Raw genomic sequence first — 26,125 nt, forward strand, 5'->3', positions numbered from 1 at the left:
GGGCTGCAGGCTCCCACATTCAGCCCCATCCCTGCCAGGGCGAGGAGCCAGCCGGGGCAGGAAACCAGCAGCAAAGAAGCAGCAGGAGCTGTGTCAGAGCCCATCCAGGTACCGGGTGTGGGGCAGTGGGGTGGGTGTGAGGGTCCCTGCAGGGCTGGGAGGGGACCCGTGTGTGCCCCTGTTTGAGTGGGGCTGGATCCTCCCCAGCCCTAAAGCAGGGTCAGGGACTCGCACGGGGCCTTCTCCTTCGCTTCCAGCCGCAGAGGAGCCCTGAATGCTGCTGCTTTTGGGTTGCCCCTGCCCAACAAATGCTGTTTTGCGCCGCTGGCTCCGTTCTGGGGACGGAGGGGCTGTGGGGGCCATGGGAGCATCCTCCATCCCTGCCAGGGCCTTCAAGGAGCTCTGTGCCTGCTGCCCACCCTGGAGCATCCTTCCCCTGGGGCTGGGGGGCCGGCAGCAGCCCCCCTACCCCTGTCCTGTGCAGGGCAACAAGAGGTGCTTGTGAATAGGAGACAAAAGGGGATTACAGAGCAGCAGGGAGATGATTATAACCCATTGACCTGGCGTGGGCCGGAGGCAGCAGGTATTGGTGGAGGGTCTGGGGGGGCTGCTGGGTCCCAGATTGGCTCTGAGAGAGAAGCTGAGCCACCACAAAGGCTTTGGTCTGCTCCAGGTGTGGGGCAGGAGGGGGGGGGGGGGAATGTGGGGCTGGGCCTGCCCCCTTTGGGCTGCTGGGATGGGGAGGGGGGCGAGGGCCTGTTCCCCATGGGCTCTGGCCTTTGAGGCCACACGCAGGACAGGAGGCTGTGACAGGCACCGCTGGCCCTGTCCCTTCATCCCTTCAGCCTCCCCTCGCCCTGCAGGGGCTGCTTGCACAGGCCCCCCTCCCTGCTGCTGCGCTGACAGCTCCACAGGACCCCTGCCCCAGCCCGGGGGGGGGCACGTCAGGGGTGATGACGGCTCCGTGGCCATCCATCATCCCCATGGCTGGAGGCGCTGAGCCCCGGCCCTGCCCCGTGCCCCACCAGGGGATGCTGAGCCCTGGGACTGGGATGTTTGCATGTCCCCATGCGGGTGGAAGGGGGCCCCTGAGTTTGGGGGTGCCACGGTTGTGGGTCTGGAGCCTAAGCTGTGCTTTGGGCTGAACTCCTGGCCCTGGAGGTGAGAAGGCAGCAGGGGAGGTCTAATTGGGGTCGTTAGCACTGAATCAGGCCGCTGCCCTCCTGCGGATGGGTGTCTTGCTGATCCTCACCGTCCTTCCTCATGGGCCCCAATGCCCTGCTTTGCACTGATGGGGAAACTGAGGCTACAAGCATGGGGGCAAGCGGTGTCCACACTAAACTCCTCATGTACCCCCTAAGGGCCACCCCACGGACGTGTTTTACCCCCCAAGGCACCACCCCAGCTCCCTGCTGGGGTATTTATAATGCACTTTGCACCTCCCTGACCCAGCAAACGGAGTGTGGAGCATGCTCAGCCCCTGCTCCCGGTGGGGAGAAGATACCCGGTGGGGTGAGAGCAGGAAGGGGGGAGCTGTGGGAGGCAGTGGGGTCCCCAGAGCCCCCGCACTGAACCAGCTGGTTAAATGCTTGGCACCTCGGGGCGAGGAAGTTGACAAGAGGCGTCCTCGGTGCCAGGGCATCTCTCCCTGCATCAGGGGATGGCACCATCACCGGGCCCCAGCGCATCCCAAACCCGGCATCTCCCCGTCTGTGGGGTGAGACGGGGGCTTTGCCACCCCCGGCCATGGGGACACTCCTACCCTGTCCCCTCCTCCCGCCTGACCCCTGCGAGGTGGGATCCTCCTGATCCTCCTTTCTGCTCCGGAGCTGCTGCTGCCTCCCGGGGCAGGCCCGGCCCCTCTTCGCCCGGGCTCTCCCCACCTTTAAAGGCTGCCCCTTGGTGCAGCTCCCAGCACCAGGCTGGGAGCAGGAGGGCGCTGGCAGCTCCATGGAGCCCACCCTTGACCGTGGGCAGCCCTGCCCTGCCCGCAGCCGCTTCTCCCGTTAGCGCTGCCGCAGGGAGATGCGAACCAGGGACTAAGCCGGGGCCGGGCCGCTGATGGGGCTGGGACGAAGGGGACAGGACGGATCTGGATGCCCCCGAGGTGTAGGAAGCCCCGGGGCTGGAGGAGGAGAGGACCCGGCTTTAGCTCCTGCCCCATGCTCCATCCCCGCTGCTGCTCTACTGGTGCCTGGCTCTCACCCGGCTCTGTCCTCGGCCGCCGGAGGAAGGAGGGGACCGGCTGCACCCTGGGGATGCGCCGGTGGGGAGGGAGGCTCTGAGGCTTGCGGACACCGTTTCATGCCGTGCCCGGGGGGCTTCGAGGAGCACCATGCAGCCCATCAGCCTGCAGAACCTCTCCATGTAAGCCCCGCGCTGCCGGTCGCAGTCCCCTCAGACCCGGGTCTAGCGGGAATTTGTCCTTGACCACAGCAATTCCTTGTGGTGGGAAGGGGGGAGAAAGAAAACAACTGACCCGAGCCAAGCGCCCTGTTCTCTCCCTCTCTCTTTGTCTCAGATGTTTCCAGCTCCTCATGTTCTCCTGTCAGACGCAGGTAGGTGGATGTTTTACTAACCCCGTGGCACACCGCAGCGCCGGGCCGGGTGAAGGCACCAGCTCTGCCATCCCCTGAGCTAACCCTTGGGGAATGGGGACATTCCTTTGGGATGGCCTTGGCTTTAGTGGGTGGCTTTCCCACTGCATGCCCACCTCAAGTGGGTCTCAGCTTCCAGCCAGGGGAGGGATGCTGTTGTATCCCCAGTGGGGTTCGCTGTGCCCATCAGCCTGGCCTCTGGGCTGCAGCGGGTTGACACAGGGGTATCCAGAGCCTGGAGCTGTCCCGTTTCCCATCCTCCAGAGGCTGGGATGAGGTCAATGGGGAAGCTTTCCCAGGGCGGATCCTTGCTCAGGGCAGGACATGCCAAGTCCATCAGCCTCGAGCCTCCAGGACCCGGCTCTGCCCTGGCTGATGCTGAGCTGCTGCCGAGGGGGTTAATGGGGCAGAGCAGGGATTGGTCCCCCCAGCAGTGGGTGTTGTGAGGTTTGACACCCCCCTCCTTCCCCCCCCCCTTAGGCTGCTTCATCCCTTTTTGTGTGCTTTAGAAAGGCAGCGGCTATTAAAATGCACTGTTCCATACGAGCACCCTCTGCTCCAGTGCCCGAACAACCCCCCCAGCAGCCCTAAGAGCCTCGGGACCCTCTTTCTTTGCTGTTTGCCTTCTTTTTCCCGAGGTGAACACTCCTATTCCTTTGGAAACAAGAGGGGAAGGAACCGCCTTTGATGGAGAGCTCCCCCCAGCCCCCTCCTTGGCCAGCCCCAAAGGCTTTAAAGTAGATCCTGGCAGGAAATGAGTCCCCAGGCACACACAAAGGTGGGGGGTGTGGGGGGCTGTGGTGTGTCAGGCAGTGCCCCCCATCCCTCTGCTCCCTATTTGTGAGAGGAGCCAGGGCTGGATCCCCCTGCCCAGCACGGGGATGCTGCAGCACTGGGATGCAGGGCACCGGGTCCACGCACCCGAGGGATGTTGTGCCCCCCAAACCAGGCAGCCAGACCCCAAATACTCCCCATGGGATGAGCTCCAGGGAAGCAGCAGGAGATGTTCACCACTGGAGTCCATTGCCTGCCCAGAGCTCCTTTGGGAGCTGGTTTTCAGGCTGGGGTTGATGTTCCTTGGCTTGGCTGCCCCAAGTCCCAATTCCCATAGGATTAAACCAGGTTTTCTCTTGAAATATGCATGGTTGGGGTCTGAAGTGGGGCTGGGGGCTGAGCACCAGCACTAACACCCCCCCCCCCCCCAGCTCATCTGCAGCAATCATCTGCTGCTTATCATAATTGCCCTCATGTGCTTGTGCTGCCCGGTTGGCGTAAGTGATGCCAGGTCCTTGAGGTGGTTTACTCTGTTCTGCGGGTGCATGCCCAGGGTGGGCTGGGAGGGGACGGCTCCATCCCTTGGGTACCCTGCCTGGCTTTAGGTGGGCCTCAATCCCAATGAGGGATCCACAAGCTCTTGCATCCCAGCCTGTCCTCAGTGCCTGCCTGCGAGCAGAGGGTGCTGCCGGAGCAGGAGGTGCTGCTGAGTGCCCATGGCAGGGGTTAGGGACTGGATGAGCTTTAAGATCCCGCCCAAGCCAAACCATTCCCAGCTCTCCTGATATGGCCGGGCAGCAGCTCAGCCCCGCTCCCGAGGGAGCACACCAGGAGTGCATCCTTCCCCGTGAGCCTCTGCATCCTCCTCATCCAGGGGATGCAATGCGAGTTCTCTGCCTCTCCCTGTGCTCCGTGCCCATCACCCTGGGGTCCAAAGCATCTCCCCAGTGCCCTGCTCACTGCTCCAAGGCCGGCGGTGGCCGGGGGCTGTCCCTCACCCGTAGCGGTGGGTGCAGCCCCGTGTCCCGGTTCTCCCGCCCCTCGCATCCGCTCTCCAAAGCAAATTGATTTTGTTTTTCCCTTTGTAAACAAAGGGGCAGAATCAACCGTCTCCTAATTTTAACCAGTACGTGAGGGACCAGGGCGCCGTGAGCGACCAGCTGAGCCGCCGCCAGGTCAGGGAGTACCAGCTCTACAGCCGGACCAGCGGCAAGCACGTCCAGGTCACCGGCAAGCGCATCACCGCCACCGCCGAGGACGGCAACAAGTTTGGTGAGGACCAGAGAAGGGCTGGGGAACAGGGGGGAGGTTTGGTTGCTCCTGCTGCTTTCATACCCCCCCCGAGAACCCCGGTGTGAGCACAGCTCCCAACCAGCCAGCCCTGGCCCTGAAGCCTCCCAACTGAGGCGTCTCTCCGGTCCCACACAGTGTTTATAAGCTCCGTATTCAGCACTTTTGCTTTCTAATCTCTCCCCAGCATGGGGTGGATTTTTCCTGGTGGAGAATCACCCGATCCTGGCATCAGCCTCCTAAATATCCACACGTGGAGGGCAGCATGGGCAGAGCCCACCCAGAACCATAAAATCAACTAAGTTGGAAAAGACCTTTAAGTTCATCAAGTCCAGCCATAGCCATCTCTCAAAGCCCACCACCTTTCCCCATAGGGTTTTCTGGGCACCTCCAGCCCTGACACCTCATTGATGGGCATCACAGCCCCCCAGAGGCATCTGAAAGCTTTGGGAAAGGTGTTTTTAAGCCTGGTGACCAGTGAGGACCATTCCCACCTTCCCAGGTCCTTCCCTGCCAGCTCAAGAATGCAGGACCCACCGGGTCATTGGTTTCAGTGTCAGGTCCCAGCCTTTGCAGCCACTTGTGTGTTGTAGACAAACAATGAGGATGAGGATCATTAACCCACTAGGCGCTGGACTCAGTCTGGCCCTGGAGAGCCCATTGAATGGTGACAATGTGGATGTGCTGGGGGGGATGAAGGGGCTGATGCTGTCACCGGCGCCTTCATCAAACGCCTGGTTTGAGTCTGTTGGGTTTTAACAAAAGGCTCTTCAGCATCATGGCTGGGGAGCATCCCGGGCTGCAGGGGCTCAGCATCCTTTTGGCCCCACAGCCGATGGGCTGGGAGGGATGCTGGGGGTGAGATAAAGGCAGGGGCATGGAGGGGGTGGGGAGTGGTAGCTCAAGGGGTGTACCACAGCCCCCATGGGACACAATCCCTGTTGCTCCCCTTGCTCACAGCCAAGCTCATCGTGGAGACGGACACCTTCGGGAGCCGCGTCCGCATCAAGGGGGCCGAGAGTGAGAAGTACATCTGCATGAGCAAGCGGGGCAAGCTCATTGGGAAAGTGAGTCCTGCCCCCCCTGCTCACCCTCTGCATGCCTCCATCCCCATGGCTCAGCCCGGACACCCACTGAGGGGCTGGAGGGGGATGCTCGGCCAGTGTCCCCAGTCACGGGGGCTGAGCCGGAGCAGGAGCACGGCTCTGGATGCTTCCAGTCCCCCTTCTCGCTCAGCACCATGCAGCTCAGCCTGGCTCCTGTAAGGAGAAGCCCCGGGGTGCTGGTCCTGGTGCATGGATGGGGTGGGCTGTGTGGTGGCAGAGGTGGGGCCCAGGCTTCTGCATCCCAACCCCAAGCCCCCGCCCTCACCCCTGCAGGCACTAAACACCCTCCTCCTCCTCCCCACAGCCTAACGGCAAGAGCAAGGACTGCATCTTCACGGAGATCGTGCTGGAGAACAACTACACGGCCTTCCAGAACGCGCGCTACGAGGGCTGGTTCATGGCCTTCACGCGCCGGGGCCGGCCCCGCAAGGCCTCCCGCAGCCGGCAGAACCAGCGCGAGGCTCACTTCATCAAGCGCCTCTACCGGGGGCAGCTGCCCTTCCCCAACGCCGAGCGCCAGAAGCAGTTCGAGTTCGTGGGCTCGTCCTCCCCCACGCACCGCACCCGCGCCCCCCGCGCCCGCACGTGAAGCCCCAGTCCCGCATCCCCCTCCTCGCCCTCACAGACCCCGGTCCCCCCCCCGCTCCCCCAAAGATGCTCTATTTTTACACTCCTCTTGGAATGGGCCATTGGTGGCTGTAGCCCTGCGCTGGGGTCCCCCCATCCCTGGAGCATCCTGTGGTACCCGCGTTCACCACCCAGTGCCTTTGCCCACATCCCTTGGCACCCCCTCAGAAACTCATCCCCAGGCCACCAAGGATTAGGACCAATGGACATGTTCCTGTCCGCCATGGACCCAGCGTTTCTGTGCCACGGATGGACAGGGTCACAAGACGACAGCGATGGAAATCCCATCTTTATCCCTTGGGTCAGCAGGATGTTGTGGCCGTCGCCGTGAGAGGTGGCAGGGCCTGGTGCTGGGGAGGTGATGGTCTCTCTGTCTGTCTGTGCAGCTCTGGAGGGGAGGCAAGAGGTGCTTCATGAAGAGCCTGAGGCCAGCACTTGTCTTGCCATGGCCATGGGGTCTCTGTGTTATTTATCGGAGGGGTCTGTGCCCTCTCCAGAGGCACTGGGATGATGGCGGTGTGGGGCTGTGCATGGTGCCCAGCAGGCTCTACTGGCCAAAGAGAAACAACTTTTAGGTTATTTCTAATTTTGATGGGTTTTGTGTGTTCCTAAGTTCTGCTCTTTCCTTTTACAAGTCAGTTTTAGGCCTAAACCGTTAGACTTTGGAGGTGATTTGTGCAAAGGAGGAAACCCTGAGGTGAATAAAAGACTGTTTAGACTGATGAGGCCTGGGGGCATTTTCCTTCCCATGCCGAAGTTTTGTCACAGGCTTTGTGCAGCTCCCCAGTGCTCAGGGCCAGGGGCTGCATGGCAAAAAATGAAGGTGGCTGCTGGAGGGGTCTCCCTGTGTCCCCATCCTTCTCTGTGACCTCCCTCAGTTGGGTCTTTGGGGTGTCTGCTGCATCCTGGTGAGCAGGGCATCGCCCTCAGTGTGGTTCCTAGTGTGGCACCTGCTGTTCCCCCTCAGAGTATCACCCTCAGCACAGTACCTGCTGCAGTCAGCGCGGTACCTACTGCTCTCCCCAGAGCATCACCCTTGACCTGATATCCAGTGTGGTACCCACTGCATCCTGGTGAGCAGAGCATCACTCCTGGCATGGTACCCACTGGTCCCCCCCTAGAGCATCACCCTCAGAATGGTACCCAATGTGGTACCCGCTGCTCCCTTGTCCCGGGGCCAGCAGCTTGCCCACCCCACACGGCCCACTGCTCAGACTGCCCCCCCCCAGCCCGCCCCGTCCCACCCGCCCCCTGTAATTACCTTCCCGTCTGACAATGCCCCGGGAGGCGGCGGCCGGGCCGCGGGGAGGATGTAATCCCTTAACCGGGGCTCACCCAGCCCCTCAAAGCGCCGGCAGCACAAAGCGGGGGGGACGGGGGACGGGGGTGACGGGACACAGCTGGGGGGGGGGGGGGTAAAGCAGGGAGAAAATTATAACAGTTTGAGTTCAATGGAGCTTTAAAGCAGCGAGAAACGCGAGAGCCGGCAATTAGAGCCGAACAATGCCCGGCGCTGCTGCCCAGGTGTTGCGGGCGGGAATTAGCCCAGGAGCCGGGGTAATTCCACCCCCCCCCCATTTCCTTCGGCCCCGCAGCCCCCGCTCCTTGTTCCTGCAGGAATTCGAGACATTCTTGAAAGGAGAAAGCTTTGAGAAAGGAGCCGACAGGGTCCGGACCCTCCCTGCCCCCGCCGCCCCCTCCCCGGTTTAGCCAAAGCTTCAAAGGTAGAGGAGGGCCCTTTGTGTGATCTCCGCTTTAATTTTTCCCCGTCCCTTTCTCTCCCCCCTCTCCTCTTCTCCTTCCCGAGCCCTTCCTCTCTTTTCTTTCAGGTTTTTCCCCTTCCTCCCCTCTCTTTCTTCTCGACCTCCCGGGATAGAAAGGGCTCGGAAGGGTGACTCCTTTTTAATTATGGCCGGGGAGGAAGAAGAAAACCAACCCCTCACGCTGCTGCTTTCTTGTTTTCTGAGGTGAGACCCGGGGCAGGGGGCGGAGGTGGGGACAGCAATGTCTGTGCAGAAAGTGCACTGGAGGGTGTCCCGCCTTTCCCAAGGCTTTGCTCTCCCGTGGGATGCTGCGGGGGGCTGGGATGCTCAGGGGCAGCTCCCCAGAGCAGTCACCCCACTGCAGCGGGGATGGGGACCAGCCTGCTGCCATCCCCAGCCCCATGGTCCTCACTGGCTCAGGGCTCCTGGGGGGCATCACAGGGGTGGCAGGGCCTAGGGTCCCCTGGGACATGGGCTGCTGTCACCAGGGTTCTCTGGGATGAAGCCCAGTGGTCCCGTAGTGCAGCAGCAGGGGCAATTTTGGGTCAGGCAGCTGCCTTGTAGAGGGTCTTATCAGCCTTATCCCTCAGGGTGGGGAGGCCAAAGGATGCTCCTACACCTCTTCCTTTGCTTAATGGGGATGAAGGATGGTCCCACACCTCCTCCATCACTTAAGGGTGAAGGATGCTCCTACATCTCCATCACTTAATAAGGGTGAAGGATGCCTTTACTCCTCCTCCATCACTCACTGAGACCAAAGACTGCTCCTGCACATCCTCCTTTGCTCAATGAGGATGAAGGATGCTCCTAACACCTCCTCTATTGCTCAGTGAGGCTGAAGGGTGCTCCTGCGCACCCTCCATTGCTCGGTGAGGCTGAAGGATGCCCCTACACCTCCTCCATCTCTCGCTGAGGCCGAAGGAGGCTCCTGCACATCCTCCTTCGCTCGGCTCCAGCCGGTTGCGGCGGGAGGCGGTCGCTGTAGCAACGTGCGGTGCGGCGCAGGGGAGGGGATGCTCGGCGCAGGCATGGCTCCCGGCGGACAGGCAGCCCTGCCTGCAGCGGGCCATGGGCTTCCTTGAAGGTAGGGCCCTGCGACCCTCTTGTCCCCACGTCCTGGGCCCCCAGCAGCCCCTCTGGCAGCTGCCTTTGAAGGGCATCACTGGGATGAGGGGTGACCCTGTGGGGCTGGTGAGCACTGGGAGGGGATTGGTGAGCATGCCTGGGCTTGGCTTTCGGTGGGTGCACACGAGGGTGTGTGGGGCCCGGCTAGCACAGGATGAGTGTGTTCCCAAACTCCTCCTTCCCTCTGGGCACCCCTGGGTGCTGGGATCACGGTGCAGGGGGCTGAGCCCACGGTGGGTGCCGTGGCTGGTTCAGGAGCAGCTCCGGGTGCATGTAGCAGCCGCCGCGGTCGTCTTCATGCTTGAGAAACTGGGTTACAGCGGGGAGGCAGCCGCAGCCGTGGTTATTCATGAACATGGCCCCAGGGGGTAGCTGGTGGGGCTGGGGCTGGAGGAGCCCCTTCAGTTGGGGGGTGCAGCAGCATCTCAGAGCTGAGGCCATGATGCTCTTGGTCCAGCGAGCCAGGCTGGCCCTGGCACTACAGGGCAATCCCCCACCAAGATGTGCATCCGCCGGAGTGTTCATCCCCCCCAGGATGTTCACCCTGTGTGTGTATCCCTCCAGTATCCCCCTTTTTTCTCCACGTCCCCTCCCCACGCTTTCCTGGGTGTGCATCCCCCCTCCCCCAAATGTGCATCCCTGGGCGGGTATCCCTCCAGATGTGCATTGCCAGTCATACATCCGCCAGATGTGCATCCCCCAGATGTGGGTCCAGGGGTTCCAGCAGCCCTTGCTTGAACCAGAAAGGAAACTGAGGCAGCAAATAGCATCAATCACTGCAGCAGGGAGAGGACCCAGAAGCAGAGCTGCTGTCACCAGGCATCTCTCCCACACAGAGCCGGGAATAGACACCAGCTCCCGGTGCTGCAGCACCAACGCAGGGCCGCCACCCCCGGGGACGTGGGGGGCTCGGGATGTGCAGGCAGCATCTCTCCCCCCTACCCAGCTCCAGGCTCTCCCTGGCAGCACCCAGGGCCAGTTCAGCATCTGCAGAGGTCAGGACTTGATTTTTAGCTGATGCTCCACACCCCTGGGCTGAAATCCCTGCCGTGTCCCCCCTCCAGGGGTGGGTGCCACCCTAGCATCACCCCAAAGGCAGATGGGGATGGGGCCACCCTCACCCCCCCGCTCCCATGTACCATGGGTTGCTCAGCATTGTGGGTGCCGAAACCCCAATCAGTGTGTGGGGAACAGGGGACACCATCCCCAGACTGCAGCAGGGGATGGAGAAGGGGGAGCTGGCCCCCCCCCAGCACCATCCAGGCTCTTCCTGACAGCGGTCAGCGCTGGGCAATCAGGGTCGGTGTCTGTTTTCCTCCCTTTGTGCCGCGGGAGCGAGCGGCGGCGGGAGCGAATACTGCTTCGTCATGATGCCGGCTAATTCTCTCCTTGTTGGGAAAGGGACTGAGCCAGCAGCAGAGGTGGGGAGCGGCGGCAGCACCCACCCAGCCCTGCGCATCCACCCGCCCTGGCACCCAGCGCCGTTATCGGGGCTGCGGGAGGGCGCTGGCGGCAGGAGATAGGCTCAACTGCGGCTCCCGCTCCCGGATGCCGCAGCGGTGCCTGGGCCGGGGCCAGGGCGACCTACGGTGGAATTTGGTGGCCAAACGAGTACAGGAAGCCAAGGGCGGCCCCCCCGCCGCTCCCCATGGCTGGAGGTACGCGGCGTCCCCGGCGCTAGGTGAGTGGCGTGGCCTTTGCGCGGCTCCATGAGGAGAGGGGCAGGAGGGGGACATGGAGAGGGGACACCTGGGGGGGGCTGTTTATCGGGGATGGCATCGGCCGACCTTTGCTGTCCCGTCCGTTTGCTCTCCCGTCCTTTGCTGCTCGTTCCCGGGGGGTGGGGACAGCCCCAGGCCTTGTTTCTCCCTTTTCTCCCCCACCCCTTTTTCCTCCTCTCCCTTTTCCTCCGTGCCCCCTCCCCACACCGGCCCTGCACAGCCAGATTCCCTTGCCGGGGGGGGACAAGGCACGGTAGGAATGGGAAGGGCGGTGACATGGGGACACGGGTGACCCGCAGGTACCCTCCCAAGGCTCCCACCCGTGTCCCCTCCTCAGCAGCACCCCACTGCATGGCGAGACACCCCCCGGCAGAGCAGGGACATCCTCCTGTCTTCCTTCCTTGGGGGCATTGCCATCGGCACCGGGTATCCCAAGGGAGGAGGGCAGCCGTTCCCAGCCCCACTTGTGGAGTGAGTTTGTGGGGTCTCAGTGCTGGTTCTAGGAGGGGGACACCCGCATCCCGCTCTCCCCAAGCTCAGGCTGTGAAAGGGTTTGATTCTCCCTATGCTGGGGCTGTGGCCTTTGAGGTCTCACCATGGCCACAGGGTTTTGGACACCCTCCCTGCCCTCGCTCCTCTGCCCAAATCCAGACACACAGCAAAGGCAGAAGCCAAATTCCCATCGCTCCATTGCCATGGAGCATCGGGGGGTTACCTGGGGGAGAAATGGGGGTCAGTGCCTGGCCCCCAGCTCTTGGCCATGGATGGAGCCATGGGGGTCAGCTCCGGCTGTGGGTAGGCAGGGTTAAACCAGCCTGACCCAGGTAGACCTGGGCCACCAGCTGCCACCTCGGCTGCAGGTAGCCCCATAACCACATCCCACTGCCCCACATCCTGCCAGGCGGGTGCCCAACTGCTGGGCCCCACACACAGCATTGGGGTACTGAGGGACCCCGCACCCCAAACTGGTCGGTGCAGGAGCCCCTCTGTGGCTGTCGGCATCATCAGCCCCACACTGGGAGCCCCCAGTGGGTCCCTCTGGCCCCTCTGCATGTGGGATGAGCAGGCTAATCCCGCTTTAATCCCAGATTATGTGCCACGTGAGCCACTGCCCAGAGCAGGCTGCGGTGTGGCCATCGGGGCAGGGGGGCTGGGGAGGGACCCCATCACCCAGGATCTGTAGGGCCACTTCTGGGGGGGATTCATAGGCTCCTATAGGGATGGGAGCAAGGAGAGTGGCTGAGTTAGCCCAGGATGGGAGGAGTGGAGTAGCTGAAGGAGGTGGTAATGCCCCCATCATCTCCAGCACCTGCAGGATGGGGTGGGCGGGTTGCTCCTATCCCCCCCTCTACCCAGGGAAGCTGAGGCATGGAGCATCCCTGTGTCCCTGGGAGGGGACAGGGGCAGGGTGCACGTTATTCCCTGCGGGATGGAAAAATCCCAGGGCCCTGGAGCTGGCAGCTGGTGGCTTTTAAGGCCACTGCTGCATCCCTCGCGCAGTGGCACGGAAGCAATGGGCTGTCAATAGCCGGGTGCTGCTCCGATGGGGAGGGAAAGGACGAGAAACAGGACAAAGGAGGAGCGGCCACCGGGGACACGCGGAGCGGGGACACGCGGGCTCCCACCAGCGCCCCCGAGCTCCCGGCGGGGCCCCGTGTGCGGCCGTGCCTCGGTTTCCCCGGCGTGGGGAGGATGCTCCGTGTGTCTGGTTCGGGGTTGCGTTGGGAGGTGGTGGAGGAGGAGGAGGAGGAGGCCGGGGCTGGGCTGAAGGCACTGGACGCTGCTCCCAGCGCTGTCGGGAACCGTCTGTTCAAGGCACTTGTGACCCCACAGTGTCCTCCCCCCCCACTGCTGGCAGGGAGCCGGGGAAGCTGCGGGAGCACAGGGGGGCAAGGCGGGCAGCGGGGAGGAGGAGGAGCGGGGAGGAAGGCCGGGGGTCCCTGCTCAGTGCCCCCCCAGCGAGGGGGGGGCGTGCAGCCTGGCCCCGGAGCCCGGCGCTGATGGCTTTGGCTGCTGTGGAAAGTCAAATCCGGATTTCCTCGGGGTGGGGAGGAGGGAACTGGCCTCTTCCCGCTGCAGCGTCACCACGGGCTGTGCTGGAGCCCAGAGAGCCCCCCCCCGGCACGTCTGTCCCTCCATCCATCCTTCCTCCAGCGCTCTTCCTCTCTCCCTGCATCTCCTTCCTCTCCTCACTCCAGCCAGCCAAGCTCCGTGGGTACCCTCAGCATCACCCGGGGGGGGGGGGGCGGGAGCACGGTGTTCCCACCCCCCGCCCCACCACCCTCCCGACCAGGAAAATCCCAAACACGCTCCGCGCCGGCCTTATCTTGGCGAGCAGGAGAGCGTGTGGGGACCCTGCCAGCGAGATTGGAGAGGTTGCCATGGGGAGGGCGGCTGCCATCGGGGCGGGGGCTCCCTGCGGGTGACAGATAACGGGTCCCCGTGTCCCCAGGCGGGGGGGGGGCAGTGTCCGCGCTCCGTGCAGCCCTGGCACCCCTCAGACAGCGCTCCTGGCTGGGTCGTGGCAGGTGTCCCTCGCTCCGCTTGTTTTCCTCCCCACCAGCATCCGCATCCACCCGTCCCCGCGCCCGCCCTCCAGCCGCTTCCTCTGCTCCCGCTCTTTGCTGTCTCATCCATCCGCTCGGCACCACCACGGTGTCCCCACCGCCAGCGCGCTCCATGGGGTGTGAGCTGGAAGCAAGGGGCTGCCCTGGCGCTGCTGCCGGGAGTGTGAGCTCCTGGTACGGTGCTGCCTCGGTGCCTGTCCCTGTCAGGTCCCGGGGAGCCTCGGCAGGTGCTGGGAATGGGTGTGAGCAGGGGGGTGTTTGTGTCAGGGTGGTCTCAAAGGATGGGTGAGGGCAGTGCTGGAGTCACCATCCCTGCAAGTGTTCACAGTGTAACCCTCGGTGCCATGGGTTAGTGGTGGCCTTGGCCGTGCTGGGAAGTGGTTGGACTTGATGAGCTTAAAGGTCTTTTCCACCTGAGTTGATTCCACGATGCCAGCCCAGAGCAGCTCCAGCTGCCAACAGAGCCTCCCCATCCCGGCTCAGCCCTCAGAGGAGAGAGTGATGGTGGTACCTTGTGCTGCGCTGGAGGATGCTCCAGGCGTGGTCACGCCTGATGCTTCTCCATTGCTGCATCCCACTGGATGGGCTCTGTGCCCCTGCTGGGAGCTGTAGACCAGGGGGACAGTGGCTTGGGGTCCCCAGGGGTGGTGGCATCTCCCCAGTGCTGCACCCTGGGCTCCACGCTGCTGTTGTTGTTGTCGCCTGGATTGCACGAGGTTGTTCCCCTCCCAGAGGAGAAGCGTGGAGGAGAATGGGGAATTTTCCCCTTTGTGTGGGGCATTGTGGGCCCAGAGCACAGCGAGGGCTCAGCACAACGTCCCGCGGCCGCCGCTGGAGCCTTCTGGAGGCCACTCGCTGCTAATGGACAAAGGGCTTCATTCCCCCTGCTCCGCTTGCCAGCCCTCGTCAGCAGCCACCGGGGTGGCAGGGACAAGGTTGGGCTTCCCACCGCTGTCATCCTCTAAAGCCGGTGTCACCTCTCTCTTGTCTCCCCTGCAGAGGCAGCACCCGAGCACCCAGAGCTATGTGGAGCCACAGAGGCAGCGGTGAGTGCTGGCATCCTTTGTCAGCCGGCCCTGGGTACACGTTTGGGTTTGGTGTTCTCTGCCCAGCCCCACTGCCCTGGGCCACCTCACCCTGGGGTGCTCCTTGTGCACCCTGGGAGCACCCCAGAATCTCGGCTCTTGTCTTGCAGGACCCTGTGACTGACACAACCCCTCCAGCCCACAGCTGAATGGAAAGACAGCAGAAGGTAAAGGGGGGGGGGGCACGGGAAAGGGGCTTGGGGACCATGGGCAGGGTGCTGGGGACCATGGGCAGAGTGCTGGGGACCATGTGCAGGGTGCTGGGGACCATGGGCAGAGTGCTGGGTGCATGCAGGCAATGGGAAGCCCTTCATTTAAGGAAGGCACACAGGGGCTGGTGGCCAAGGACAGCAGCAGCATCACCATGGGGTGCTGTTAGCAGGGCCCTGCCTTCCTCCTCCTCCTCCTCCTCCCAGCCCAGCCTGGCAGCACCATCTAGTGGCAACGTGTCCTGGCCCGAGCCACTGTCACCTCTCGGGTGTCCCCTGCCCTGAACCACAACGCTGGAGCAAAGGAGACCCCAGCGCCCATCCCCAAGGACGTTTTGCCCCGGAGCACTGAGGTCCATGGGGCACAGGGGCGTCCCCGGGCCCCCTCTGCCATGCCCCAGGGTCCTGACCATGACCCTGAGCCCCTTCCTGGGCTGGCCTTGCCAAAGATGAGGTTTGCCAGCATCTCCCCTTCTCCTTCCAGCAACCACTGACCTCCCCTGGGAGTGTCTGCTCCTCCCGTGGGTCCAGCGTTCCCGGATCACCCTCCAGCATCGTGGTAAGAGGAAACCCACCTCCATCCGTGGGTCGGGGTCGTCCCCAAACCCTCCTCCTCATCCCCAGAGGACGCTAATCCCGATATTCCCTTTCTGCACCCAAAAAACAAAGGCGCTTTTCTTTTTCCAGGCCAAAATGGACAACGAGGTTCTGGGCTACAAGGACCTGGCTGCCATCCCTAAGGATAAAGCGATCCTGGACATTGAGCGCCCCGACCTGATGATCTATGAACCCCATTTCACCTATTCGCTCATGGAGCACGTGGAGCTGCCCCGGAGCCGAGAGGTGAGGGGGTCCCAGGTTGTTCTGGGGGGTCAGGGTATGGACCCCCCCCCGATAGTGGGGTCCCATAGGGCAGATGGCTGGAATAAATCACTGCTTGCTCTCCGCAGCGCTCCCTGTCTCCCAAATCCATCTCTCCTCCTCCGTCTCCGGAGGTGAGTACTGACACGTTGGGGTGGACGGGGGGCTCCAAGGAGGGGGTGATGCTGAATTACCACCCACCCCCCCACCCCCCGCCCGCAGGTCATCCGGGAATGGCTGGAGAGCCGGACCCCCAGCAGCACCCCACAGCCCCCCTCGCGCCAGGGCGGCAGCTCGGCCCGCAGCAGCGTGCAGCACTTCCACAGACCCGGTACGAGCCCCGGCACCGGGACACACAGAGAGACCCAGGGGGTCCTGGTGAGCCCCTCGGGGCCAGGCTGAGAGAGATGGGCTGGGGCAGCCTGGGGAAGAGAAGGCTCCTGAAGGGGAGACCTGAGAGCAGCTCCGGTGCCTGAAGGGGCTGCAGGAAACCTGGAGAGGGGCTTTGGGATGTAAGGAATATAGGGACAGGCCAAGGGGAATGGCTTTAACCTGCCCGAGGGGAGACTGAGATGAGCTCTCAGGCAGAAGCTCTTCCCTGGGAGGGTGCTGAGGCGCTGGCACAGGGTGCCCAGAGAAGCTGTGGCTGCCCCATCCCTGGCAGTGCTCAAGGCCAGGTTGGACACAGGGGCTTGGAGCACCCTGCTCCAGTGGAAGGGGTCCCTGCCCGTGGCAGGGGTTGGAGCTGGAGGAGCTCCGAGGTCCCTTCCAACCCAAACCAGGCTGGGATTCCATGATTCTATTCCTGGCCCCAAACCCCCTTTTTCCTTGCAGAGACCGACACAACAGAGCTCAACATATACAAGAAGCCTCCAATCTACAGGCAGAAAGGTGAGCTGGGGGGGGTCTGTGCCACGGGATGGAGCACCCATGGGCGCTGCCTGACCCTCCCTGTGCCCCGCAGAGCACCACTCCAGCGCCCACCATGGGAAGCATCTCATAGAGGATCTGATCATTGAATCCTCCAAGTTCCCTGCGGCGCAGCCCCCGGATCCCAACCAGCCTGCCAAGATCGAGACCGACTACTGGCCATGCCCCCCATCCCTGGCTGTAGTGGGTAGGTGGGGAGCAGGGATAGGGAAGGGAATGGGCTGCACCTGGGCCTGTATCCCCCCCCAAAGTCTCCATGGGGATGCTGAGGATGGGTATAACATCCCATCTCCCCGCAGAGACAGAGTGGAGGAGGAGGATGGCCTCCAAGAGAGGGGAGGAGGAAGAGGAGGACCTGACAGAGGAGATGAAGAACCTGCGGGAGCTCCAGAGGCAGGAGCTGAGCAAGGTGAGAGGCAAGGACAACCGGGTGGGTGCCCTGTGAGAGGCTGGGGCTGTGCTGACATTGCCCCCCCGCCCGTGCCCCTTTGCCCCTAGATCACCTCCAACCTCGGGAAGCTGATCCTGAAGGAGGAGATGGAGAAATCGCTTCCCATCCGGAGGAAAACCCGCTCGCTGCCGGACCGGACGCCTTTCCACACATGTAAGTGGGATGATGCTCTTCCCACAGCCCCCCCTGGGGCTGCCTGCACCCTGCCAGGCCCCACAGCCCTGCCTGCACCTCTGCGATCTCCTGTTCTCTTGCAGCTCTGCACACGGGGGGCTGCAAGAGCTCCTCGCTGCCCGCCTCTGGCAGGAGCACCCTCACCCGGGTGAGTGCGCGCAGCTCCCGTGCTGCACCTCCACGGATGGGCTCTGGGTGGCATCACCCTGATCCCGTCTTGTCCCCTTCCAGCTGCAGTCGGCAGAGTTCAGCTCAGCAGGCAGCGAGAAGAGCAGCCCTGGTGAGCATCAGGGGGTGTGGGAGATGTCCCACGGGATGAGGGATGCTGGGGCTCTGCGGAGGGTGGAAAACCACTGCTTGGGGCTCGGCATCACCCGGGGGGGGGACACAGCGGGGGAGGGCCGGGGCTGAGTCCTTCTCCTCTGTTTTCCAGGCCTGCAGGTAAGCGCTCATCCGGATGCTGATGGAGACCCAGTGAGAGGGTGATGTACACAGGGGGGACATGGACACCCCAGGGTGTGTCCCAGGGGAAAGGGGAGAGCTGGGAGGGGAAAGGTTGGGTTTCCAGTCCCCAGGCTGGAGCCCATCACCTTGGCTTCAGTTCAGGTGGGAAAGTCCAGCCCTTTGGGGAGGTCTGACACCAGGTTTGTCCCCCCCCCCAGAATGGCCAGCGTGGACGCATGGATAGAGGCAATTCCCTGCCCAGCATGCTGGAGCAAAAGGTGAGTGGGGCTTGGGGACATGAGGGGGTACGGGGGGGGTCTTAGAGCCTTGGGTTTGGGGGAGGTGGACTGTGGAAGGAGTCTGACATCCCCCCCATCCTGCAGATCTACCCCTATGAGATGCTGATGGTGACAAACAGAGGCCGTGTGAAGCTGCCCCCCGGCGTGGACAGGACCAGGCTGGAGGTAGGGGCTGAGCTGGCCTCTGGGGGGGGCACCCACAGGAGGGGGGGACCCTTCACCCCATCATCCTCCTCCTCTCCCCCTGCACAGCGTCACCTCTCCCCTGAGGATTTCCTGCGGGTCTTCGAGATGCCCCCCGAGGAGTTCAGCAAACTGGCCCTGTGGAAGCGCAACGAGCTCAAGAAGAAAGCCTTCCTCTTCTGAGCCCTGCCTCCTCTTCTGAGCCCTCCTTCCCCTCCGGAGCCCGCCTGGCCCAGCGCTCAGCCCGTGTCGTGCCCTGTGACCGCTTTAGGGCTCTCAGCCGGTTTTTATTAGGACCCCCCCCCCACTTCCCGTCTCCATCAACCCCTTCCCCACACCCACACCCCCCCGCGGGATAGCGGGATAAGGGCTCGGGGGGCTCCCTGCGGGGCGATGGGGCTGGGGGCTGTCCTGGAGCAGGCACGGTTCAGCCCGGAGGGGAGGTCTGGGGGGCTCTCTGTGCTTTGTGCCCCCTATTTCTGCCCCCGGGCACGCTGGCAGGGCAGTGCCTGGCTCTGGTTTTGCCCAGGATGTGTCAGCTCCATTGGGCTCCCCCCCCCCCAGTGCCTCCAGCCCCTTTGCCCCCCACACTTTCACCCCAAGACTTGGGAAGAGCCTGGGGGGGGCGACTCACTGCCAGACCCATGTGCTCCCGGCAATGCCAGGCTGGCATCCCACCCTGCCCCGCTCCAGACCCTCTTTACCATCACTCCTCCTGTGCCGGGACACACACGCTGCCAGACCCTGCCCAGCACCGCACCGGTGGGTGCTGGTGATGTGGAGCACGGTGGGATGGGGCAGGGGGTGGCAGAGCTGGGGTCCTGGTACGGAATCTCCTGCTGCATCTCCACCTGCAGGAGACGCACTGGGGATGCAGCAGGACAAGGGGGTGATGCAGCTCTGCCTGGTCCCCCCATGGCACCGGGCAGCACCGTCCCTTCTCACACCTCTCCCATCCCCTTTGGGCACACGTTTTGGGCAGGACCCCTCTGCCCCCTGCACCCTCTATCCCCCCACGCTCCCTGTTTTCTGTTTCCAGCCACTTTTCCAGCCGCTAGACCTTGTTGGGATGTAAAGAATGTAATTTATCGGGGAACCACTCGCCCATACTTGCCTTTCACTGCTACAAACGACATATCTATAAATATATATATAAATATGGGTTGTTTTCTGACTGACTTACAGTGATTCACTTTCTGTTCTGTTAGAATTTGATTTCGCTGGTGTCGGAGAATCCGCGTGAGTTTTTGCTGACAATTAAAGGTGAAATGGCTTTATCCGGCTCCGGTGCTTTGCTTTCGCCTTCTCCCCCTTCCCTGCTCCCTGCAGATGGCGATGGTGCTCCGGGAAGGATGCGGAGCCCTTCCCCGCCTTCCCCCCGCCCTGCCCGGGCTGTGCTGGGGGCCCGGAGGGTGTGTGCGAGCCGAGCCGGGTCCCCGCTGCCCCGGTCCCGGTCCCGGTGCGCGATGTGAGCACCATGGCCCGGCAGAGAGGTACGGGGGGCACAAAGAGCCGGGGGGGCTTTAAAGCCTGCAAAGGGGTGAAGGAGAAGGCAGAGGTGAAGCTGGGTAGGGTGTCCTGGGGGGGAGTTGTGTAAATGGGGGGTGAATGTGTGTAAATGGGGGGTGAATGTGTGTAAATGGGGGGTGAATGTGTGTAAATGGGGGGTGAAAGGGGGTGCACGGGAAGGAGGAAAAGGGGGGAGTTAGGGTGATGGGGATATGCGTGGAGCTGTGGGGAGGGAAGGGGTGGAGGGGGTAGGGTGTGGGTGACAGGGCTGGGGACCCCCAAACATAGGGCAGGGGAGTGGGGGCCAGCAGCCTCCATGGGGTGATCTGGGGGCGCAGCAGCCATGGCCTGGAGCCTCCCCACATGATGGGTCACGCTGCGGCCAGGAGCAGCTCCGGAGTTGGGGCCTCCAACCTCCTCCTCTGACTCATCCCACGTTGAGCCAGAGCCACCCCGAGTGCTGGAGCGGGGCCTTGGGGTGCCCCTGAGCTGCTGCACCCCACGGGAGTGGGGCTGAGCCTCACTGCACAGAGCAAAATGTACTTGGCCATAGGGTAGAGATGCCAGCCCTGACTCCCGTGGGTGCTGGCATCACCCAGGCATCCCTGCTCGCATGGCATCCCTTTGGACAGCCTTCCTCCTCTTCCTCCGCAGATGATGAGGATGCCAGGGGGTTGGGCCCTTCCCATGGGAGCGGGTGCTTTGCCAGGAGGTGGTTGTGTGTTCGGGGGGTGTTTTCCTTCCTCCCTGCAGATGGTTTTCGTTGGGGCTGCCTTCCCTTGGCACCCTGGGTCATACCGGGGTGAGGGCAGCCCCTGCCTGCCCCACAGCGGGCTGGGGGCCCGGCACAGCGCCCCTGCCCCACTGCTGGGGGAGAGGATGGAGGGAGGGCTGAGGGGTGAGTGGACACAGATGTCATTGCCCAGGAATTCAGCCTGGGTGGAGGAGAGGAGAAAGGGAGGGAGAGGAAGAACCAGGCACATCGGGCATGGGGGACAGCGCCTGTGCCCCCCCCCCCCCCGTGCTCATCGGTCCCTGCCCATGGGGGGGGCAACCCCTGCCCAGCTGCCCCCCCCCCCCCAACCCCCCCAAGGAGCCGTTTCCCCCCTCCCCTTCCCCCGTTTCCAGGGAAATCCAGATGTTTGGGCCCAGCTCCGGCATTGCTCAGCCTCCTGCCAGATGTTTCCTCTCCCTCCGGGCAGGGGTGTGTGCTCCTCGCTGGGGACACCGGGAGGGGGACAGCGCTCCCCCAAGCCAGCACCTCCACAGGGGCTTCTCCCGCATCCCGCACGGAGGGGCTGTCCCTGTTCCCGCTGGGAATTGGCAGGGGGAGGCCGGGAGCAGGGAGAGCAGTGGGCTTGCAGCGGGTCTGTGCAGTGATGCAAACCGCTTCCGGAGGCTCGCAGGAAGGAGCTGGGGGTCAGGCAGAGACCCTGGGGGCATCTGCCTGCTCCTGGGGCAGCAGCCCAGGGCTATGGGTGTGCGAGGTCCTGCTCTGCCCCACATTTCCCCACGCCTGAAGGGACCCAGAGCTAGCACTGATTGGGGCTGGGCCCTCAACCCATCGCCCTCTGGCTCTCCCTACTTCGGGGCTCATGGGGCTGAGGCAGCGCTGTCCCATCCCATGGGAATCCCATATTCCCCACCCAGGGTGAGGGAGCACAAAGCAGCTCCTTGTGCCACTCCATCCCTCCTTCCTGGCACAGCAGGGTCGGGGTCTCCAGCCAGCGCTGAGTCCCAGCCCTGCTCCCTGCCCTTGGGAATGCTCAGCGTTTCTGGCCTTCATCAGCTGCTCCCATAGGCTATTCCTCCCCCTCTTCCTCCTCCTCCACATGGAGGAGCAGCACATTGGGCTTCCCAGCGCAGCCCCTGGCCCCGGTTCCCCTCGCCCAGCCGGGAACAAACCCGCTCTGTGAGCACAAACAGAGCATCCTTCATCACCATGGGTCACTGTTCCCCTTCCTCATCCTCCCCCGGCACCCTGGGCTGGTCAATAGTGGGATTGTGTGAAGCAAGAGCACGCAGCCCCACACTGGAGAGCGCCTGTCGTTGATGAGCATCCTGCCTGCACCCTGCTGCGGTGGGCTGTCGATGGCACATCCCTGTGTCCTGCAGACCTGGACAAGCTGCTGTCGGACCTGCGGTCCTTCCTGCTCATCCTGGACCGGGAAAGCCTCAGCTCCGTGGCTCGGGATAAGAAGAAGTCGGTGGCTGAGCTCCTGTCGCGGCTGCAGAGCCCCTCGAGTGAGCGTGGAGATGCAGAGTACATGATCATGCGCTGCCTCTCACCGTCCCCACAGGGCCAGCCCAGCCCTGGTGAGTCCACGCTCTGACCCACACCCCATCTCCTCCAGACCCTCATTCCCAGGATTCCGGGCTCCTCAACTCGCGCACAACGCTGCTTTCCCCCCAGGAGCCAGGAGGATGGATGCAACAGGAGGAAGAACCTGTGAGTGCCACACAACCGGGACCCTGAGCCCGCACGGAGGGGTAAGCGTGGAGGGGCTGCATGGTGATGGGAGATGGGCACCCAGTGACCAACCCCACATTGCAACCTTGCTCACACGGGGGTCTGGTCACGCTGGGAAGGCTCCAGTGCTGCTGCCATCTCCTTTGGGGACGTGTGGCTCCCCCCAGGGACACCACCTTTGGAGCACCCCTTTTTTCCCCAGAGCAAGGTCCCTGGTGTCTCACAGTCCCCACCAGCCGATGACTCCTATGAAGATGCTGAACCCCTCGGTCCCAGCCGCTGCTCCGGTGAGCACCACAACGCATCCCCTCCCCGTCACCCGCACACACCCAGCACCCTGGTGCCAGCCCGGCTCTCAGGCGGTGCCGACACCGACAGCAGCCACTACGAGTCGTACGAGGAGGATGAGGAGGGTGTGAAGGACCGTGCCCACTACCTGCGACGGCCGCCGGGCACCGGCCGCGATGCTGAGCCCAGCGGGCGCCCCGAGGCGCAGCTCTGCGGCTTCCTCTGGAGGAAGCGCTGGCTGGGGCAGTGGGCGAAGCAGCTCTTCATCGTCCGCGAGCATGTGCTGCTGGTGAGCGGCCGGCGAGGCTGGGTGAAGGCTGGGAATGGGGCCCGGCGGGTCCCTGAGCTCCGCTCTGCCCCTGCAGTGCTTCAGGTACGCCGCCGACCCGCAGCCGGTGCTGGAGCTGGACCTGCGGGGCTGCCACGTCACCTGTAAGGCCAAGCAAGGCAGGAAGATGCCACACACCCTGAAGGTGACGGGGACAGCGGGAGAGGTGCTCGTCATCGGCTTCCAGAGCCGGCAGCAGGCTGAGGACTGGAGGAAGGTTTGGAGGTGTTGCAGCCTGGCAGAGCTCTGCATGGGCAGGAGGGAGGGGTGGGCAGGGAGAAATGAGGCACAGCCTCATGGGGTGCTGCCGAGGTGGCTGGGGATGTCCCCATCCATCCCCACGCTGCCTGGAGCATGGTTCAATGGAGATCAGGCATTTGGGGGTGCAGTGCTCCCCTTCTCCTTTGGTAGGTGATTGAAGAGGTCAGCAGCAATGCCCCGGGAGGGCTGGCATCTATCAGCACCCCATCACCACCATCCTCCAGGCTCAGCAGGGTGAGCTGCCTGTTCTCCCATGGGAAACCCAGGCATGGGAAGGGGGATGCAGAGAATTCACCCCAAATCCCATCCCGCCATCCCCACTGTCTGATGCTGGAGGGGGGGGGTTCACTGCCATGGGGTGGGGGTGAGAGTGCTTAAGGCCTGCAGGGATTGGGGCTCCTTGGATCATCATCCTCAGGCTGGCAAGGAGGAAGAGGAGGATTGCTCGCGGCAGAGCCATGCCCGCAGCCCGCGGGCTGGAGAAGACGCCAAAGGAGGTGCGATGCTGAAGGGCAGCGGGCCGGGGGTGTCTCTGGCTCGGTGCTGACGGGGGGATGCCCCCGCAGGGTTCCTGTCGGTGCGGCTACGCGGGCGCTGGCAGCGGCTGTGGTGTGCGGTGCGGCAGGGAGTCCTGCGCATGGTCCCGGAGCCCGGCAGCGCCCAGCACCCCGGCTGCGCCCTGCGCCTGGAGGGATGCGAGGTGACCCCCGGCACCGCCACCGGCTCCCCTCAGCGCCTCCGCATCCGCATCGCCCAGCGCGGCCGGGAGCTCGCCCTGCTGCAGGTGAGCAGCCGCTGCCGCATCCCGCATCCCGCACCCGGCCCCCGCTGACCCCGGCCCCTCTGCCCCGCGCCAGACGCGTTCGGATGAGGAGAGGGAAGCCTGGTTGAAGACCCTGCAGGCCAGGGGAGGAGCTGAACCAGCCAGCAACAGTCCCCACGATGAGAAGCCCAGGCTGGGCAATGCCAGCAGCTGCCCTGCTGCAGGGTAAGGGGGCACCGGCCAGGATCCCAGCCCTCCTGCTCCGTTATGGGGATGCAGGTGACAATGGGACCCCTGTCCTGCTTGCAGCGGGCTGCTCCAGCGCCGTGTCCCGACACCCAACGCCTACATGGATGATCCCTTCGGGCAGCTCCCACCAGCTGAGGCTCCCAAGTATCTCTACTCCAACATGGAGCGGCTGCAGCAGCTGGTAACCACCGTTTGCCCCTGCAGCAGGCCCCAGGGTGAAGGGGATGGGCTCCCACCACCCATCGGCTTCCTTCCACAGCAGCAGAACTTGGACCGAGCAGTGCAAGGGCAGCGCAGGAGACCTGTATCTGCGCTGCCCATGGGTGCCTGCAGCAGCACTCTGCATGCAGGTGAGCAGGGCCTGGGTGCTCCATGCCAGGCGCAAGGGGCCCCCCCCATGAACCCCAGACCCGTGTGCTGGGATGGAGGCTGAGGTGCCCCCAAGCACGGTGTTGTGCCATGATTCCTCTGCCTTTCCTTCTGGGCATCCTTGCTCCTGGGCATCCTTGCTCCTGGGCATCCTTCCTCCCCAGCACCAGCAGCAGCTCTCCGGAGCAGGGCTGCCAGCCCGCAGTGGGTGAAGGTGAGCTCCGATCTCTGGAGCAAGGATCTCTCCCAGTCCCAGCGCACCCTGACGCTGCCTGAGAGGAAAGGAACTCGGGATGGGCTGGATATCCTCATCGGTAGGGCCGCAGAGGGTCTCTGCTCCTGTGCAGGGTGGGCCTTGTCCTTCCCCAAGGCTGATGGGGTCGAGAGGTGCCCGGGCTTGGCAGTGCCACCGTGTCCTTGCAGGGAAAAGAGCCTTCCCGAAGCTGGAGGAGAAGGTGGGGCAGCTGGAGAGAGCCTGCCGCATGAAGGGCAGGCTGAAGGCTGGCTCCGAGATGAACCTGCTGGCCATCGGCACGTCCCTGAAGGGCCGCATCGCTGCCACCAGCGGCTCGGCTGGCTCCGAGGTGGGGACGCTGGGGAGGGCAGGGGATGCAGGGAGCAGGGGGGGCCGGGGGCAGGCGTTGCCCTCTCTCCGCTCCACTTTTGCAGCAGGGCTCGTTCCTCACGCCGCTGCTGAAGCGCACGGCATCGGCCAGGAGCGCCCTGAGGCCGTCACCACCCTCCCCGCTCATGGTGGAGAGGGGAAATGTGCTGCAGAAGAGAAAGGTACCGGCGGGGCCCTATGGGAGGGCAGAGCTGGGGTGAGCCGGGTACCACCCGTGACACCGGGGGATAACCGCCCCTCTCGGGTGCCCTCCAGGAGTGGGAGATGAAGTCTGTGATGTGATCGGCACCGCAGCAGCTTCGGGGCACCCCTCAACTGAACGGAGGCTGCACGTGGACCGTGCAGGACCCGCCTGGTGCCTGGTTTTAACCATCAATATCAACGCTACAACTACGCACATCTATTTTTTATATATATATATATACACATATAAATTGTCCATCCGTGGGTCTGAGTATCCCTGGAATGGCTGGAGGGGGGTGAGCCCCTCACAGCGTCACCCCCTTCTCACCCATCCCAAAACCTTGGTTTTAGGGCACAAATTTCCCCATTGCAACCTCACGAGCTGCTGGTTCTGTCCCTAATGTGGGTCCAGAGCATCAGCAGCAGAGACCCTGGTCACGAGGCGGGATGTGGATACACCCCGGTCCAAGCATCCAGGGGACACACACAGAGTGATGGGGGGTGCTTGAGGCACTTAACTGCACCTTCCTGGAGCCGGCAGGACCCAGGCTGGGCCCTGGGCTGCTCCCCAGCGCTGTGCTCGTCACGGCTCGGGGTCCATTGCGGATAATGCGGGGTTTAAGGATTAAAATGACAATAATAATAATTAGTCCTAAAAGTTGGCTTGTTCCGGGCTGTGCTGGGGAGAGAGGAGCTGGGGAAGTGTATGGGGGGGCAGGGTGGGTCACCGTCCCAGGGCGAGGTGCTCCTAGGGGGATACCCCTATCCCGGTGCGAGCTGTTCGGGGGCGCTGTGCCCGTCCTACGGGGGCCCAGGGCCGCCCCCGCTGCACTTTCAGCGCTGTGGGACCTTTCAAACCCCTCCCTCCCCAAAC

General features: G+C 63.5%; 3 protein-coding genes across 9 annotated transcripts; all 3 read left to right on the plus strand.

The window, feature by feature from the left end:
• The first annotated feature begins 1,667 nt into the window (after positions 1-1,667).
• On the plus strand, positions 1,668-6,402 carry FGF17 (fibroblast growth factor 17). The gene is made up of 5 exons (XM_061472563.1): positions 1,668-2,367; positions 2,522-2,558; positions 4,499-4,643; positions 5,622-5,728; positions 6,072-6,402. Exons 1-5 carry the CDS (start codon positions 2,336-2,338, stop codon positions 6,354-6,356), a joined length of 606 nt encoding a protein of 201 aa, XP_061328547.1. The 5' UTR covers positions 1,668-2,335; the 3' UTR covers positions 6,357-6,402.
• Positions 6,403-9,036: 2,634 nt separating this feature from the next.
• Positions 9,037-19,483, plus strand: DMTN (dematin actin binding protein). 2 transcript variants are annotated; one of them, XM_061472589.1, is made up of 17 exons: positions 9,037-9,241; positions 14,570-14,616; positions 14,766-14,822; positions 15,349-15,423; positions 15,552-15,707; positions 15,815-15,859; positions 15,948-16,056; positions 16,560-16,616; positions 16,690-16,842; positions 16,955-17,064; positions 17,154-17,259; positions 17,364-17,428; positions 17,512-17,560; positions 17,714-17,721; positions 17,943-18,002; positions 18,108-18,188; positions 18,276-19,483. In XM_061472589.1, the coding sequence occupies exons 3-17, from the start codon at positions 14,805-14,807 to the stop codon at positions 18,387-18,389; spliced, it is 1,206 nt and encodes a 401-aa protein (XP_061328573.1). In that variant the 5' UTR covers positions 9,037-9,241; positions 14,570-14,616; positions 14,766-14,804; the 3' UTR covers positions 18,390-19,483. The 2 variants fall into 2 exon arrangements, with proteins under 2 accessions (XP_061328573.1, XP_061328572.1); XM_061472588.1 differs by lacking the exons at positions 9,037-9,241; positions 17,943-18,002; positions 18,108-18,188; positions 18,276-19,483 and adding an exon at positions 10,454-10,963 and having other exon boundaries at positions 17,714-17,786.
• Positions 19,484-19,588: 105 nt separating this feature from the next.
• On the plus strand, positions 19,589-25,907 carry LOC133279155 (actin filament-associated protein 1-like 2). Of its 6 annotated transcripts, none has more exons than XM_061472584.1 (15): positions 19,589-19,699; positions 21,831-22,031; positions 22,129-22,205; positions 22,388-22,472; positions 22,545-22,762; positions 22,839-23,018; positions 23,213-23,296; positions 23,481-23,559; positions 23,629-23,846; positions 23,920-24,050; positions 24,135-24,255; positions 24,334-24,424; positions 24,608-25,027; positions 25,113-25,229; positions 25,324-25,906. In XM_061472584.1, exons 1-15 carry the CDS (start codon positions 19,684-19,686, stop codon positions 25,650-25,652), a joined length of 2,367 nt encoding a protein of 788 aa, XP_061328568.1. In that variant the 5' UTR covers positions 19,589-19,683; the 3' UTR covers positions 25,653-25,906. The 6 variants fall into 6 exon arrangements, with proteins under 6 accessions (XP_061328568.1, XP_061328571.1, XP_061328565.1 ...); XM_061472587.1 differs by having other exon boundaries at positions 22,388-22,762; positions 24,608-24,757; positions 24,867-25,027; positions 25,116-25,229; positions 25,324-25,484; XM_061472581.1 differs by having other exon boundaries at positions 22,388-22,762; positions 25,324-25,907.
• The last annotated feature ends 218 nt before the right edge of the window (positions 25,908-26,125 follow it).

The sequence above is a fragment of the Pezoporus flaviventris genome, unplaced genomic scaffold, assembly GCF_033815535.1.
Source record: "Pezoporus flaviventris isolate CSIRO_AGI_PZ_B2104156 unplaced genomic scaffold, CSIRO_AGI_Pfla_v1 ptg000071l, whole genome shotgun sequence".
Taxonomy (NCBI): Eukaryota; Metazoa; Chordata; class Aves; order Psittaciformes; family Psittacidae; genus Pezoporus; species Pezoporus flaviventris.